General features: G+C 41.0%; 1 protein-coding gene across 1 annotated transcript in view; it reads left to right on the forward strand.

Moving 5' to 3' along the window:
• The window catches only part of LOC107750118 (LIM domain kinase 1-like), a 55,992-nt gene that overhangs the window by 517 nt on the left and 37,992 nt on the right, over window positions 1–17,483 (forward strand). The window contains exon 2 of the mRNA XM_016565383.1: window positions 4,399–4,498. Coding sequence (XP_016420869.1) covers window positions 4,399–4,498 — 100 coding nt within the window. The remainder of the gene's footprint in view (window positions 1–4,398; window positions 4,499–17,483) is intronic.

Here is a 17,483-nt window from a genome sequence, read left to right on the forward strand (position 1 = left end):
AGCTGTCTGATTTAAAGAGGGAAGGTCTGAGCTGGTTGGCTTTCACTGGTGCATACCATTATCATGTACCAACACCATGTTTATGAATATGTACCATGGCTTTTAGCACATCACGAAAAACCTAATATCTAGTGTTTCCAGGTAAAAGCTTGCTGAAACTTCAGTCTGTCTGTTGAGAGGCTTAATGAAGACGCATGTAATCATTTAGGCTAAATCTATTAGTACAAATCTATTGACTTGAATGACTGGAAAAGTCATAGGAAAGTTCTGGAAATGCATGGGCCAGAAAGTCTGGGAATGTACAGTGACACTGTGATACTATAGTACTTAAAATATATATTATAGTATCATAATGACATGCTGTTCCAAAAGACTTGTTAAAAACTTATTACTACTGTGTAACATGTCCAAAGTGCCATGTTAGTATTTAGTTTATATTTTGCATATTTAATGTGATGTTATTCTGGAAAATGGCACACTGGTCTTCCTGTATCCATCTGCCCTCATGTGAGGTTATGTACTCAAGTAAATGTGTGTGTGGTTTTACAGGGAACTTTTTCTGTGTGTGTGTGTGTGTGTGCACTGGTTTGGGTGGTTTTTGGGGACACAAATTTGTATATTAACATGGGTATGACAGAGGCATTACCAAGTGATGGTGGTTTATGAGGACACTGCCTGTGTCCCCGTAATTCAAAAGGCTTAAAAACATACTAAATGGTCTTTTTTTGTAGGGTTGGGTTGGTGTAGGGTGATATAAAATACAGTTTGTACAGTAGAAAAACCATTATGCCTATGGAGAGTCCCCGTAAACCATAAAAACCAACGTGTGTGTGTGTGTGTGTGTGACAGACACATGGATCTGTCAGATGCCACAAGTCCGTCACAGTCCATACACACCTCCAGTTTATACATGAATCACACACATGCAGAGAGCAGATCACTAAGAGACACATGGCACAAATGATCAAAATGTCACTTATGATGAATATAGGACCGTTTGTTTGCTCAAGACAAATGTTATTATCATTTATTTAGGCCTTGAGTGTTTATTTGACTGGGTGTTGGAAGCTCTGCTGTAGTGATAGGTTTTCCATTAGAAGTTGGCTGAGTTTGTCAGGGAAGCGTTTCTCAGCTGCTCATGATCATGTTGATTGTGAATGAACTACAGCGACGTCTGATTCCTGATTATTCACCGCATCATATCCTGTTCCTGTGGAAAAGATCTGATCATTCAGTATTAACAGCATTATAAAGAAATGCATAAGCTGAAGACTGACACTCCTCACCTAAAATCCCCCATGAAGCATGTTTGTAATTTGTTCAGTGTTATTACAGGGCGCCTATTATGCAAAATTCACTTTTACATGTTGTTTGAACATAAATGTGTGTTGGCAGTGTGTGTACACAACCACCCTATAATGATAAAAATCCACCCGCTCCTTTTTTTAATCCCCATAAATCATGAGTGAGCTGCACACAATCCGCCATGTTTATCTTCACACTAGAGCGTTTACGTAAAAGCATCTTTCAAGTAAGAAATGTCTTCTTATTAAAGCTACAGAAGTTATTCAGTCAAGCAGAGCAGTGGTTTTCTGTTTTTATTTTATTGTTTGGCTCATATTAACAGTGTAGACAGCACTGTATTAGGCTTGCTGCGATAGACAGTTTTGGCGGTGATACCAGTGTTAAGCCGCAACACCGGTTACTTCACTCGTGGCACCATCCCCCACCGTCATTTAGATTTTTTTATAGTAATAAAAATCATTTAGTTCAGTTAGAGAGCAGACACTACAATTAAAAACTGAGCGCGGCTGCTCAATGTAGCGTGCCGAACGACAGTCGCATTACAGATCAGATTTAATTTATCCAGTGAGGAGAGTGAGCTGACTGACAAGAAGAGTGAGGAGAGACAGACATGACGATAGCGGATGATTTAGTTTCTAAACGAGATGCAAAAGCGCCTGTTTGGCAGTATTTTGAAAAGCCTGTTGACTTTTGCCATTTATCTAAGGTCATTTTGGAAGTTTTTTAAATATTAGTTTCTTATTTAATTGGTTCCACAGTGTTTGCTGATTTTCAGTTTTGTATACCTAGGCTATTTAAACTTTGTGTAAGTTATTTGTTATTTTATATTAGGCATAGCCTATAGAATGGTGTATTTTGATTCATTTTGTTAATAAAAGATCTATGATTTATATATAGGCTAAGTTGAGTTTGAAGTTGTATTTTGTTGTTGCTTGAATTAACGCAGAATTGCCGCTAGTTTGAAAGTGAAAGTAAAATGTGCACAGCGATTTTAAGCTATTTAATTGTGAAGAAAAGCGAGGAAAATGGGGAAAACTCAAACAAACTAACAACGAACAATTGCTTTACACCGAATTGCCGCTAATTTGAAAGTGAAAGTAAAATGCGCACCCCGCTTTTGCAAGCTATTTAAAAGCGAAGGAAAGTGAGAAAAAGTGAGAAAAAGTGGGAACCGCCACAGTGATACCGGTATTACCGGTGTTGTTACACGCCGATTAACCGTTGGGGAAATTTCCTCACCGTCACAACCCTATACTGTATATTACGCTGCTGCCACACAGATCTAATATAAACATGCTGTTTAACTTCACAGACATAACCGACAGTGTTTTTGTAACTTGCGTGTGTTTTTAACATAAACGTGTGCATATCATAGTTTAAGCACAATAAGACATGAAAGAGCACTTATTTAGTGTGATAGACATGGTAATCAAAACCAAACAGATGTTTTTTTGGTAGAGTATCTGAGGTAGGAGCTGTAATGGCGCAGCTCTATTCTGGAAAAGGGGGCGGGGAGCAGCTCATTTGCATTTAAAGAGCCAGGCCTGAAAAACAGCCTGTTTCTACTTCCACTCAAAATAGGCATTTTCAAAATGATATAATAAATTATCTGTGGAGTATATTGAGCTGAAACTTCACAAACACCTTCTGGGGACACCTGAGACTTATATTAAATCTTGTAAAAAGGGTTATAATAGGTCTCCTTTAAAGGGGTCATGTGGAACGGCCGGAGGGCTAGAGTGAGCAGAGGCGGCGGGCTTAAGAACGGCGTGGCCAGTGGATTCAACGAAGGAGGCTTGCGTCAACCACATGTGACGACCCCGGGCTGGACCTCAGCATCTGCTTCAGTTTGTTTCTCCATGCATGTTTACAGTGAGGTTGTTGTTAGCACGTTGAGTTGATCTGTGTTTGTAAGAACGGAAACAAAATTGATTTTCCTGTTGATGTAATTAGAATTAATAATTTATGAACTATGGATTGTTCAGTCAAATGAGGTTTCCAGTGTTTTTATATCATTGACAGTGGCAGCACTGCCACACATTCGGCTGCTGATCATCAGAAACTGACTGCACTGAGCTGCATGACGTACGTCCGGCTCAGTAGTGTCCGGTTATGTGTATTAACAATGTGCCTCTGTTGCTCACGTGTAGTTCTGTTGATAAAGCTTTATTCAGGCTAGAATTTTTCTCACTAGAATTTTTAACAGTGGCAGTGAAATGGAAATACATAACTTAAATAGACAAGAGATAACAACAAAATGCTGTTAAAGGGATCGTTCACCCAAACATGAAAAATCCTTTACTCACCCTCCAATTCCGCCAAACCTGTTTTTCTTCTGTTGAACACAAAAGATATTTTGAAGAATGTGTGTAATAAGGTTGGGTGATGTCTACAAAATTGGCATCGGCCGATGTCTACAGTGAAACATCGGGGGAGGGGGGTTACATTATACATTTACATTACATAATGCCTTATACATTACAGTACATAAAATTTCACTTACCACATAAACAGAGTAAGGAGAGATGACTGAGGACGATGGCGAATGATTTGCAGATCCTGAGCACCACTGACAAACATCTAATATTGTAAAATGTGTGGTAAGTACTGCCGCTCCAAGTATAAACCGTATGTGCGATTGCGAATCTCGAAAGTGAAAGTGAAACTAAAAAGGACGTATTTATTAACTTTAGGGGTTCCGTAGTACACGTCATTTACTTTCCGAACATGGTATTGGGATGCGGCCGGATTACGTGGGATATGGGGGGGGGGAATCATGATGCTCAACATCGTGAAGTCTGTCAGCCATCGGCGATGGACTATCGGCCCAACCCTAGTGTGTAACCAAACAGTTGACGGATCCCATTGACTTCCATAAGTGGAAAAGAGAAATTTTGGGAATAGGGAAAACCATATATTGTTTAGACTAATTCATCATTTAATATTTAAGCATTTTGAAATGATCAGCATTGGCTAACTACCATCAGTCTTGCCTGTGGCTAATGCACAACTTCTGTTTGCAGTAAGAAATGGAGCTGTATATTAGGATGAGCTGTGCAGTGTGCTGATGCGAGTGTGTTGTGTTTGTTGCAGCCGGCGGCAGGTTGCCGGAGTGTGCGGGCTGCAGACAGCACATCTATGATGAGCAGTACCTACAGGCCCTGGACACGGACTGGCACACGCTGTGTTTCAGGTAAGAGCTGCACTGCGTCTGGAGGAGCGATCCGTCAGCGTGACAGGGAGTTTGCATATCACCAAAACTGTTTGCATTGCTTCCTGAACCGCTTTTCAGTAGGGCTACTGCTACATGATCTACACCACCAAGACAAGGCATTTTATTTCATCCAAGTTGTGAATTTAGAGTCCAAATGATGAGATTTAAATTTAAGAAAAATTTATGGTAGAAAAAACTCTTTCTATTGAGTTGTCCTCGTGGGCCATACACAGAAACTGCCATGCAGTGCAGCCAGTGCAGTCTGATTGACCAACAGATAACCCTAATGAGACGCTTCGTCAAAGACTCACTGACTCCATCAGAGCAGATCATTGTACATGCTCAAAAAATCATCCAAGATGGTGGACAAGTCAAGAGAAATGTTGATTATTCATGCCATTCAATAAGAAATACATTTCATTTGATACCCTGTTTATCAGTAAAATGAATGAAAATAAATAAAAATTGGTTCATTTTAATTACCCAAATATTTGTGTACTTATTAGAGTACTAATAATTGTGTAGTTTATTTCATCCAAGTTGTGAATTTAGAGTCCAAATGATGAGATGAAAAAAAATTAATGGTAGAAAAAACTCTTTCTATTGAGTTGTCCTCGTGGGCCATACACAGAAATTGCCATGCAGTGCAGCCAGTGCAGTCTGATTGACCAACAGATAACCCTAATGAGACGCTTCGTCAAAGACTCACTGACTCCATCAGAGCAGATCATTGTACATGCTCAAAAAATCATCCAAGATGGTGGACAAGTCAAGAGAAATGTTGATTATTCATGCCATTCAATAAGAAATACATTTCATTTGATACCCTGTTTATCAGTAAAATGAATGAAAATAAATAAAAATTGGTTCATTTTAATTACCCAAATATTTGTGTACTTATTAGAGTACTAATAATTGTGTAGATTATTCGTATTTATACACACATTCGGAATTCTCACGAAAACTTTACACCTAATTCTCATCACCTGCATACGCACATGAATTAGTTCTTAAGCTCGTCCTAATGTTAGTGAATGTGGAGTATTCTAAATCAGTGGCCACATGCACAAGGTCAGTCATTTGCATTAAAGATGCCCAGACCATCTCCATATATGGGGTTTCCTTACAGCCTCTCCTCCACGCGACACCATATGACGCTCGCTGTCTACAGACGCGCTCTCACCAGATCTTTGAGCAATGCAAAGAGCGCAGTCCTCAAAACCAGTTCATACACGATAAAACACCTTTTATACAGACCCAGCTTACAGAGCTCTCATTAGCCGGCTGTACAGATGCGCGCAGCTTGAGCTTTAGTCTAACACAGCTTTTCTTACTCTTTCACTGTATATGATGAACTCATTTTAAGATGAAATATACATTTTACCGTATACAACTATTATCCTGAGATGAAACATATATTATCCTATAGATTATATAGATTATTAAGACCGGCCAGAGTTGCGTATGTGTGCATTCAGCTGTTCCTATATTTTTCTTAAATTTAGAATGAATTTTAGAAGGAAAATATTTTAGTAAATCATGATTTCTCCATGAAAACATTCGTGTGTACACATGCTCGGTGTGAATGAGACCCATTGCTAGCGTATTCTAGTTTTCTTGTCATTGTTTTATCTTCTTCAGTCACTATGTAGGCAGTCCGCTCACAGAGATTTGAAACAGAACTTGTGTGTTACTTTGCTCTGCTTGTGTATTTTATTAAACCTTTCTTAAATCCCTCAGTTACTGAGGTACAGTGTGGACATTGAAGCTGAAATGCCTGCATTTCCTCAGAGCCAAACAAACGCTGATCGACTCATGTCTTGCCCTAGCAGAGGAAGTAAAACACTTACAGGACAGATAAGCGGCTCTCAGTGTTGAACAGAGCTGCTTTTGTCTTTGTTTTCTGTGTTCACCTCTTGTTTGGGGCTTTTTTGCTGTGTAATTGTTGCTTTCCCAATAATCCATCAGGCCGCTGTTTGGTCAGCTGTTCGGAGAATCCCGACAGCACATGAGATGGATCTGTTCCTTCTACCAATAACTGGAAGATTTGTGTGTCACATGATCCCAGGTGGTGTGTCGAGGCCTCCATCTGACCTGATGAAAACATGCTCAGGTTAATGCAAGCGATCTGAGATTGGGAAAAACATTCAGTTGCGCAATTCTTTTCAGCAACAGTGTGGAAGGCCGTTTCATCATCAGCGGCAGTGGAGGAAAACACTCATTGTGTGACTCTGAATAAGTGAGATTGTAAGGGTGTTTTGGGCAGTTGCTGACTGACCCAATTAAAAAGAATCCATCCTTGTGTGATCTTTGGTCTGTAGATGTAGCTCAGGTTCATCCTTCAGCGTGCGTCTCCTGATCTGAGGAGTCATTCATGTCTGGAGCACATGTTCAGGTCACTGAGCAACAGAACCAGTGATAGCTCCACTGCAGAGACCGTGAACAGACACCAGACTCGTCTTCAAGTTCTGCTGTGCTCATGTGTCAATCACAGTCGTGAGGCATGTCGAAGCCAAAAACCTACACACTGCGAAACACACACAACCCACTCATATTTACACAATCCCCATCTCAAAGCCTCTTGTGAATCGCTCATTGAAAGGCTGAAATCAAGTTGCTGGCTGCTTATCCAAACAGTTAAAGAATGAGTTGTGTTCTTTATGCTAATATTAAAGTAGACTAATCTGTGTGGCTATAACAGGAACAGTCATGCTTGCTGCAATCTGATTCGCTGGCATTAAAGGGGTCATATGATGCGATTTCATTTTTTCCTTTCTCTTTGGAGTGTTACAAGCTCTTGGTGCATAAAGAAGATCTGTAAATTTGCAAAGACTAAAGTCTCAAATCCAAAGAGATATTCTTTATAAAAGTTAAGAGTCAGCCACACCCCCCTAAAACGGCTCGTTCGTTCACGCCCCCACATATCTACCACACTATGTGGGAAGATTTGCATAACACCGCCCAAATGTTCACACAAAGAGGGTTTTATGTTTACGCGGCACGATGCAACGCAATGCGTAAAAAGACAGTATAAGTCATTATAATCTGTAATTATGTCCCCACTGGATGCAACAAATGCCTCGTTTGTAATGGGTTTTAATGTTTTTGTGCTCCGGCTGGGACACGCCATCACAGTATGTGAGGGGCGTAACATTTCCGTCTCACGCTTGAGGCTAAAATGCTGGCAGTTCTGACTCACGTAAGTACGTTTTCTTTTATCATTTGCCACTGATGATTCAAACGCGAGTTTTGGGCAGTGTGGAGTAGCACTTCTTGTTTGTAATTTCTCTTGATCACAAATACAGACAGGGTTTTATGTTTACGCGGCACGATGCAACGCAACGCGTAAAAAGACAGTATAAGTCATTATAATCAGTAATTATGTCCCCACTGGATGCAACAAATGCCTCGTTTGTAATGGGTTTTCATGTTTTTGTGTCGTTGCTCCGGCCGGAACACGGCATCAACACAGTATGGTGAGGGGCATAACATTTCCATTATGTGGAAAATAATGTGTTTTTTTTTACTTTAAACCGCATAAACACATTTCATTACTCCAAATACACAAAATAATGTTCTTTTTAGCAGCATCATATGACCCCTTTAAGCAATATCTGCACAGGATTTCAGACGTTTGTTGGGAAACTGTGTTTACAGGTTCATACGATGGTAACACTTAACAGCAAGTTAAAAAATATTAATGCTCAGAATTCTGTATTTCATTTTGTTGTAATTATGTGTTTTTTTTTTATTTAACTGTTTGAAAATAAAAATATTGCATCAAATTAGTTCATTATTAATGCTATCAAATAGTACATTAAAACATGTATCCTTCAAATATTGTTAGATTTTTTTCAAACATTGCATTAAAAAGATCAAATGAAAATAATACAACAACAAAGAAACACATTACACAGAACAAGTGGCAGGCCTATTGCACTTACACTACAAGACTTAATGCACAGATCTATTTTACAGCATAAAAATATAACTTTTATTATGAATGGGTTATACTCAGAAACCAAGCAAAAAAGGGCTTTATAATCAATGAAGCTCATATCACTTCAGTTCAGCCACAGTTCTATCATGACAGCTTTCGGAGGGATTGGCATGGTAATGTACATGACAATGCTAATGTATTTGGTCTTGGTGGAATAGATCTGCTGCTGCGGCAGAGCAAGTACCGAGACTTGCTACTGCTAATACATCCACAACATGCTGCTGTGAGCATGTAAGAAATACTGCTGCTGCAAATATAACACATATGAATAACCCCCATATAGCGTACATGAATCACCTCGTAGCAAATCTATACAGGTGAAGCTGGGGAAGGTGGAGGGTTTCTGAAGCAAGCTGCAACTGCTACGGCAAACACTAGTCATATATTTGAATGTTGAGCAGCAAGCTCATTGGCTACCGATACAGGAGAGAACCAATCAGCTGCCATGTGATGATGATGTCATTAGGTCAGATTGAGTTAGACCTATCGGACTGCGCCATCTAGAGTTTCATGCCAAAACTCTGTATTTCAAGGTCACCGACTGACTGAAAACTTCCATTATAATCAAAAATCTGTCTATGCTGCACTATTAATCTCATATTTACATTGTGTTTATACTTTGGTTATAGCGACACTGAACAAACTCTGGTGTATTGAGTGGATTCTATCCTAAACGCATCTGATTGGTCACTGCATTCACACGCTCAACAAACATGTCTGTGATTGAATGCTGCAGAAACACGTTGTAAATAGAAACCTTTGACGCAGGGCGCTCACACAAATGCTCATGAGAGCGTTTGAAAGCAGACGCTCATCAACCGGTAATGGGTTACGTTTTCAATATTTTAGTTTTGACTTGGTACCATAGTACTGGTACTTTTGACAACACTAATTTATATGAAATAATCCCTTTTGAAATCAGTCATTTTGATTGAAAGCTGATAAAGAGTATATGAGGAGTACTGGTCAGATTGTGGTTGTCTGGATCAGAGCTCATGCAGATATTCAGAGGTCTGTGTGTAACGCCTCACCACGTCATCGCTTCCCTCACAACAGCGGCTTTGCTTGTTTTCTGGTGTGTCACTGAGTCACAAAGCGCTAACCAAATGCAGAAGCTGAACTTCCCTATAGCACTGAACCGCACAGATCTGCAGACCTCGTCTTCCCTGTGTGAGAGCCGGTGATTTTCCATCATGTCTGTCATTGTCCTAACACACTCTAATCCAGCGGATGGAGGATCAGTTCTTGTTTTCTTCCTCAGAACAGTCCAGATCCGCTTAGGTACCGTGAATGAGCGGAGGGCCGGATCTGTTAGCGCAGATGCTGTGTTTGTGATTGCAATAGGACTCGAATCACGGCGTGACCGTTAGGCTGCCTAATCATCAGCTCTGATCACGAGGGAATAATTGCATCAATGTGAGGTGATTAGCTGTGTGTCATGGCGCTCATGAGGGCCAGTGTTGCGTTTTATGTAAGAGGCGATTCTTGTGGTCTGAGTGCAGCCTGTGTCAGCTGAGAGACCAGCGCAAGTGAGCCAGAGTTTCCAGATTAGATCAAATTATATTTTAGGGGAATTTACTTCCTTGGGTTTTACTCTTTCATTCGCTCTTTTGATTTCATTCTTTCAGTTATTGCAAATACCAAATGTTTGAGGCAAATATCTGAGCAAACAGCAGTTAAACACAGCAGAGTACTTGACAAAGTAAAAAAAGCATCACGAATACATTGAATCTGTTTGTGTGAATTAGCCTGACTCGGTACACTTGTGTTATGATCCTTATTATTGCGCCAAGTAGGATTTGTTCCTGGATCAAAGTCCATGTTGGTCAATAACTTTGTTCATCACCAGGTTTTATTGAGAGTTGGGGTGGGCAATATGACCAAAATCTTATATAACGATATATATCACAATGTAGTTATTTTTGCTTTTAATAAGGTTTTTATGATATAAACATTTTTGATACCATTGAATTTTCATAATTCTTATCACAAGTGTTAGTATCACAAAAAAAAAAAAAACTAATATAAGCATAAAACAAGAAGAAAAAAATCTCAAGCTCATGCGTGCAAGCGATACATTTTCATGACCATGGCACACAGCGTAACTGCGATAAAGGCGATAGTCCAAAATCTCTACTGGTTAATCGTGTCTAGCGGTATATCGCCCAGCCCTAGTGAGAGTTAAGGCTGGAGGCTTGTGAAATATTTTTGTTGACTTTTGTCAAAAAAATTTTTGCCTGTGATTTTAGGGATTGTTGATATTAGGGTTGGGGATTTCTTTGACATGAATGTTGTTCCATAGCTAACAGAAGATCTACTGACGACTCGCTCATGTGACTGTCAACTAAACACAACTCAATGCTGCTTAGTCCTGGAAAAACATTTCTGTTTGTCAGATTTTAGGGATGGATTTGAGGGCTTGAACAGCATCCCTGGGGATGTACCATTTCCCTCAGATTTGAGGTGGTTAATGGTGAGGGGTTGGTTAAGCAGTATAAGGTATAGAGATACGAACTAATAAAACTGTTTAGTTCCAGAGACACATCCGTCCTGCGGAGCAGAAAAACAGTCACCTGCTGCAGGGTTTTATCTGGCATCTATCTAGTCAGCAAAAGCATTTCCACTGGGTTTGGAAATTGGCACGACAGAGAACTGTCTCCGTGCCGAGACAGAGGACATCAGGTCCGAGGGAAAGAGAGGACTGTGGATTTTTGGAGATGCAGTTTTCACATCTGTGGCCTCAGCCGTGAGCGGAGAGAGGCGGAGGTTGAGTAATGAGGTCGCTCTGTTCCCATCTGTGACATAAGTAGCTTATACCTGAGCCAAACCTTGACCAAGTGTATTTAAGTACCTGCACAGGAAATATATGCAAACATGGATTTAGTCCATTTTTTGTTTCTTCGCTTTGCTGTTTCAGTTCTCGCTTTAAATATCAGTTCAGTTTTTTGTTTAACTGGTCTGAGGTATAGTTCTGGTGGGGTTTTAAGTCATGGAAGGGATGAAGGCTGTCACTGAAAGCAGCCTGCAGACTAAAGCAATGTGAACGGTTGAAGACCGGTCTGGTTTATTTGCAGGGCTGTTAGTTGTCCCTTTGGTGGGGAAACACAGTTTTCCTGGGAAGACATAAATGGAGCTTTAATTTCATGGGAAAGTAGATGTGAAGCAGAATGCTGTGTTCTCGAACTCTCAGCAGGGGCCGAAAGCACTCCACTTCACATGAGAAACTAGTCAGAGCTGATGAAGAAAAAGTGGGCATTCACAACACAGTTGAATACAGCGCCCATCACGCTGCTGTGCATTTACTGCAACTTAAATGATAATAAAAGCATTCTGAGTAGTTACTAGGGGGACTTTACATTATTGATGGGATATTCTGTGTTTGCAGACTGATCAAAAGTGTCTCAGGATTGGAGTTTTGTTCAATTCACTAACCCTAGCAGGAGCAATGGTAACAATGATGCTGGACTTAGCCAACACCAGTAATACAATCTCATAGCTGGCTTTATTAGAGCATCTGTGCTACACACACTGTGTCATTTTCCCCCAAAACTTACACCAGTCCAGTTCATTATTTCTAGCAATAACCTCTCAACTTAAATCAGCTCCACATGTTGTAGTTGCGAAACGCATTACAGCTAGAATACTTCCAGTGTTTTCCAATGACATGATGTTTCTGGCCAAATGCAGGGCAGCGGCTTTCCCCTCGGAGCCCTGCTTCCTCCTGAGCTTTCTTTCTTACTTTCAGGGAGTTTTTCTCTGCCGCAGTTGCCTTGTTTTTCTTCCCAAAAGGGTTTCAGCCCTAATCTGCTCTGTAATGCTGCTCTGTGGTAATTGGTATAGTTAAAAACAGCATGTAAATAATTGAGTTTCCATCCGCGCTGCTGGGAAAGTGGCGTGAGAATATCAGAGACCCTGTTACTGCCGATCCATCAGTCATAGGCTTGTTTTATGGAGATGTTTCTCCTGAGTCAGCAGCTCTGCGCTGGAGAACATCTGCTGCCAGCGGTTTGTCAGCATAAAAATAAAGCTTCAGGATTGAAACCCTAAAGCCATCATAGATGATGATGATGATGATGATGGAAGTAAGTCAGGAATGAGTCCTTAGATTGATTCAAATCAATTCATCATAAGTTCAAAGCTTGTTTTTTTGGCTTTTAAGATGAATTAAAAAGAATCTGCTCACACCAGTCACTGCATGGCCACAGGAGCGGTGTGTATTTCTGTATTTGGTTCAAAGACAAGAAAAGGGTTTTCAAGCATCAAAACAATGAGTGTAATACAGCTTTGAATTGTTGTTGTTGTTGTTTTTCAGTACATTAGAAAGTGTCCTGTTTAATTAAATAGTTTTTTTTCTAAGCAAAAAATAAATATACATTTTTACCATGATTTACAGAAAACAGCCACTAAAATGTAATTCAGTGTTACAATCTTGTGAGGCATATTTACCACAATAATCAGTTTATGACATATTAAAAGACTAATTAGTTTTACCCCAAATACTACTTACTTGTAATTTAAAATTTTTAAACTTTGCCACTATTTTGGCCGTTTTTTTTACTCATTTAAAATGCAATAAAATTTAGTATGCTCACTTATTCTTTTATATATTTTTAATGCGTACACTTCAGAACATTACACATTATTTCACAACACATTTTGACATTTTATTCTCCCAAAACTTATTTGAAACTTTAAAAGTAGACACTTTAATTGCATTTAATGTGCTTTCCATGTATATAAAATCACTTTTGTAAAATTACTTTTGAAGTGGACATTTAAATGTCTTTGACCCATTTATGTTTGCTTGCCATGATTTTGTGCTGCCCTGTCTTTGAGTCTGAGTCTTTCTCATCACATTTGATTCAGCAAGAGTTAGTACAGTTCCCCCTCTGCGTTGACGGAGGTGAGCTGAGGCTTGATTCCAGTCCTAGCAGACACTAACGGCTGATCTCAGGTCATTGGTGGCTGGGGAAGTTTCAGCGCAGGTCAGATCAGATGAAAGCCGTGTGAGGAACTCACTGTCATTCACACACGTCTCCTTCAGCAGCCAGGCTAGATTTCACTCCGTTCAGAAAGATCAGTTTGATTCATCCAAACAAAACATCTCTGATGGCGTTCCGGCATCGCAGAGGAAGGTAGGACGAGTTTGACTGAATAACCACAACAGCAGATGTACATTAGTAAATATCGTTCTGTGGCTGACTGTACCATGGTAAAATAACACTGTCATTTGGTAGGACCACGGTTTGTTGACATACAGTTAAAAGTTTTTGTATGCTTAACCCAGACTTAAAACTATGTGACTGTTATTGCATTGATGATTTTAGTGGAAGTATGAAGTTAGTTCCCCTCAGTAACCTAGCAGACTAACCACACGTTTATTACAGCACAATACTTTTTGAACAGTATATCTGTTGTTTTATCTTTTAAAAGTAACATACTTATTTTTATCAAGTGCTTTCTTTGTAAAATTGGTTGCACTGCATTTGTGTAAAGTATGTCATTTGGTTGATATTTTGCTGATGCAGTGGTGTTTTTATTTTAAAACAAACATCAGTAGTTATTTAAAAGCTGTAAAAACGTAAATATGTAGGAATCCTATCATTAATGTCATCAATAATAAAGTTACATTTTTATAATTTTATAGATAAATATTTAGATCACCAAACCAAAACAAGACTGCATTACTAAAAGCGTAGTGGACAGAAAATGTGAAGTGTACAGTGACAATAGCTGTAGTTACACTATAACATTATATGCTGTAGATATCTCTAAACCTGACTCTAACCATTTCTCAAAAATATAAGCAGTATCAAGAAAAAGTAACAGACAGACCCACGTAAGGATTTTTATCCTAATTTTTCTCACAGGTTGGCTGTAAGGTTCTTTGAATTAGCTGAAATAATTTGGCTAACTCTGTAGTAGTGTTTTTGTAGGACTGCACCACTGATTTGTACGTCTGTACATTTGTTCATACACACAGGATTTATGTTTTAGATGCATTCAGTGCATTAATATTGTGTGTTTCAGTTTCTATGCACATGTAAGTAAATGTACGTGTGGTGGAAACACACTTTACTTAAAATACATACAAATACCCGCGAGGTCATGGCACTGTAAGGACCTTCAAAGAATGCCATCTTCATCTAATACCAGGATATATGTTCACAAAACACAGTATTATCATTCTACAAATACACTGTCCAAAACAAAACACTAAAGTAAAGTAAACAAAACACTAAACTAAACTAAACTAAACACAAAACACTAAACTAAAGTAAACTAAACACAAAACTAAAGTAAACAAAACACTAAACTAAACTGAACTAAAGTGAACTAAACAAATCACAAAACTAAAGTAAACAAAACTAAACTAAACTAAAGAAAACAAAACACAAAACTAAAGTAAACTAAACAAAACAAAACACAAAACTAAACTAAACTAAAGTAAACTAAACAAAACACAAAACAAATTCAAAACACAAAACTAAACACAAAACGTGTCAGGTTACGTATGTAACCATGGTTCCTCGAGGGAACGAGACGCTGCGTCGGAGAACGCTTTGGGAACGCCTTCTGTGACCAAGCTCTGAATCATATGTGTAATCCGTCCAATGGAAGGGCGCGACGTTGCGAGCGGGTGACGTCACCGACCAGAAAGCTTAAAAGCACGTGCGGCGGAGCCGGTGTCAGCTTCTAGGAATGAAGCCAGCGCTGGCAGGGAGGCCGGAAGTATGGCACCGAGACGCAGCGTCTCGTTCCCTCGAGGAACCATGGTTACATATGTAACCTGAGACGCTCCTCTTCAGGAACTCGAGCTGCGTCGGAGAACGCTTTGGGAACGAGAATGCCCACGCCGCCAGACTTTCAAATCTCTGCCTAGTGTGGAAGCCTGCACAGCTAGGGCGAGAGAACAGAAGAGCCAGGAGTGGCTCGCATATCTAGACCATAGAATCTCATTTTCTATGTCCAGAAACCAACATTTTCTGTAATTCTTTGTATTCTGGCATCACCGCCACATCTTTGTCTCGACTACAATCAGTACAAAATGCTGCGGTGAGGTTACTAAAAAAGGTAAAGAAATATGAATCAATTACCCCTGTGTTAGTTTCCTTAAATTGGCTCCCAGTCCATTTTAGAATTAAATATAAAATTGTATTGTTCGTGTTCAAATCTTTAAACAACCAGGCCCCATTGTATTTGGCAAACCTTTTAATCCCATATAATCCTCCTAGAACATTACGATCAGAGAATCAACTGACGAAGGTAATGGGCATGGACCAACCCGCAGCGTTGCAGATGTCCTTCATAGACACACCTGCTAAAAAGGCCTTGGAGGCCGCCACACTTCGAGTAGAGTGAGCCTTGACCCCTAGCGGCGTCTGTGGAGCACTAGACATATACAATTAAGCTTCTGCTGGTCTGGCTCCCTGAAGGGAAGAGGACTGAAGGCCTGGAGTATGATAGGCTGTGGTGCAGATCAGGGGACTTTAGGGACATACCCCACTCGAGGGTACAGAAACGCTTTGGCCAGACCGGGTGCAAAGTGAAGATAGGAAGGGGCCACTGAGAGGGCCTGCAAATCCCCCACTCTCTTTAGAGAAGATATCGCCAGAAAAAAGGTAGTCTTTATAGTAAGGTGGCGATCAGAGATCTCCTCAATTGGCTCGAACGGAGGCTTACAGAGAGCTTCTAGCACCCTGGCCAGGTCCCACGTGGGGACGCGAGATCGTACGAGAGGCCTCAGCCTCAGTGCACGTGTAACCAGGGGGTGTCTTCCCACTGACTGGCCATCGAGAGGGGCGTGGTAGGCTGCAATGGTCGCCACGTAGACCTTCAAGGTGGAGTGGGTCAACCCTGCAGAGAAATGGGCCTGCAGGAGCTCCAGTACTGTACCAACTGGGCAGTTAGCTGGGTCAAGCTGGCAGTCTCTGCACCAAGAAGTGAAAAGTTTCCACTTCAAGGCGTACAGTTTCCTCGAGGAGGGAGCTCTGGATTGAAGGATGGTCTCAACAACCTCAGTTGAGAGACCAGAAGCTACAAGTTGTTCCCCCTCAGGGGCCACATCCATAACTTCCACAGCTCCGGGCGGGGGGGAAATATCATGCCCTCCGCCTGAGAGAGGAGATCTCTCCTGATGGGAATCTCCCATGGAGAGCCGTTGAGGAGAGACATCAGGTCCGAGAACCATACTCACGTACGAGAACCAGAACGGGGCTACTAGCAGTAGACAGACCCCGTCCCGGCGCACTCTCTCCAGAACTCCCGGGAGCAGAGCAATCGGGGGAAAGGCGTACAGACGAAGCCTCGGCCACGTCTGTACCATGGCATCCAGCCCCAGTGGAGCTGGATGAGTCAGATAGATCCAGAGGGGACTGTGCGATGTCATCTGAGTCGCAAACAGGTCCACCTGAGCCTGGCCAAAAACTCTCCATATCTGCTTCACCACCTCGGGGTGAAGCATCCATTCCCCGGGCCTCTGCCCCTGCCTCGACAGGATGTCTGCTCACATATTGAGATGCCCAGGAATGTGCACTGCTCTCAGCAAGAGGAGTTTCCCCTGGGACAACACAAGGATCTGGTGCGCCAGCTTTTACAAGGGGCGCGAACGCAGACCTCCCTGGTAGTTGATGTAAGAGACCACCGCTGTGTTGTCGGTGCGGACCAACACATGGTGACCTCTTAGGTCTGGGAGAAAGTGTTTCAGAGCTCGAAACACAGCCAGCATCTCCAGACAATTGATATGCCACTGGCCTTCTTTCACTCTCTTGACTGCAGTGAGGATTGACTCGATCCAAGCAGGGGACAAACGTGCCTGCATCGTGGTCAAATCCCATACCACGCCCAGATAAGTGGTCCTCTGTAATGGAGAAAGCACATTTTTCTTGGCGTTTAGTCTTAACCCCAACTCTCTCATGTGAGCGAGAATGACATCCCGATGTCAAACCGCTACCTGCTCTGAAT

This window comes from Sinocyclocheilus rhinocerous, unplaced genomic scaffold (genome assembly GCF_001515625.1).
Source record: "Sinocyclocheilus rhinocerous isolate Xijiao unplaced genomic scaffold, SAMN03320098_v1.1 scaffold722, whole genome shotgun sequence".
In the NCBI taxonomy this organism is placed as follows: Eukaryota; Metazoa; Chordata; class Actinopteri; order Cypriniformes; family Cyprinidae; genus Sinocyclocheilus; species Sinocyclocheilus rhinocerous.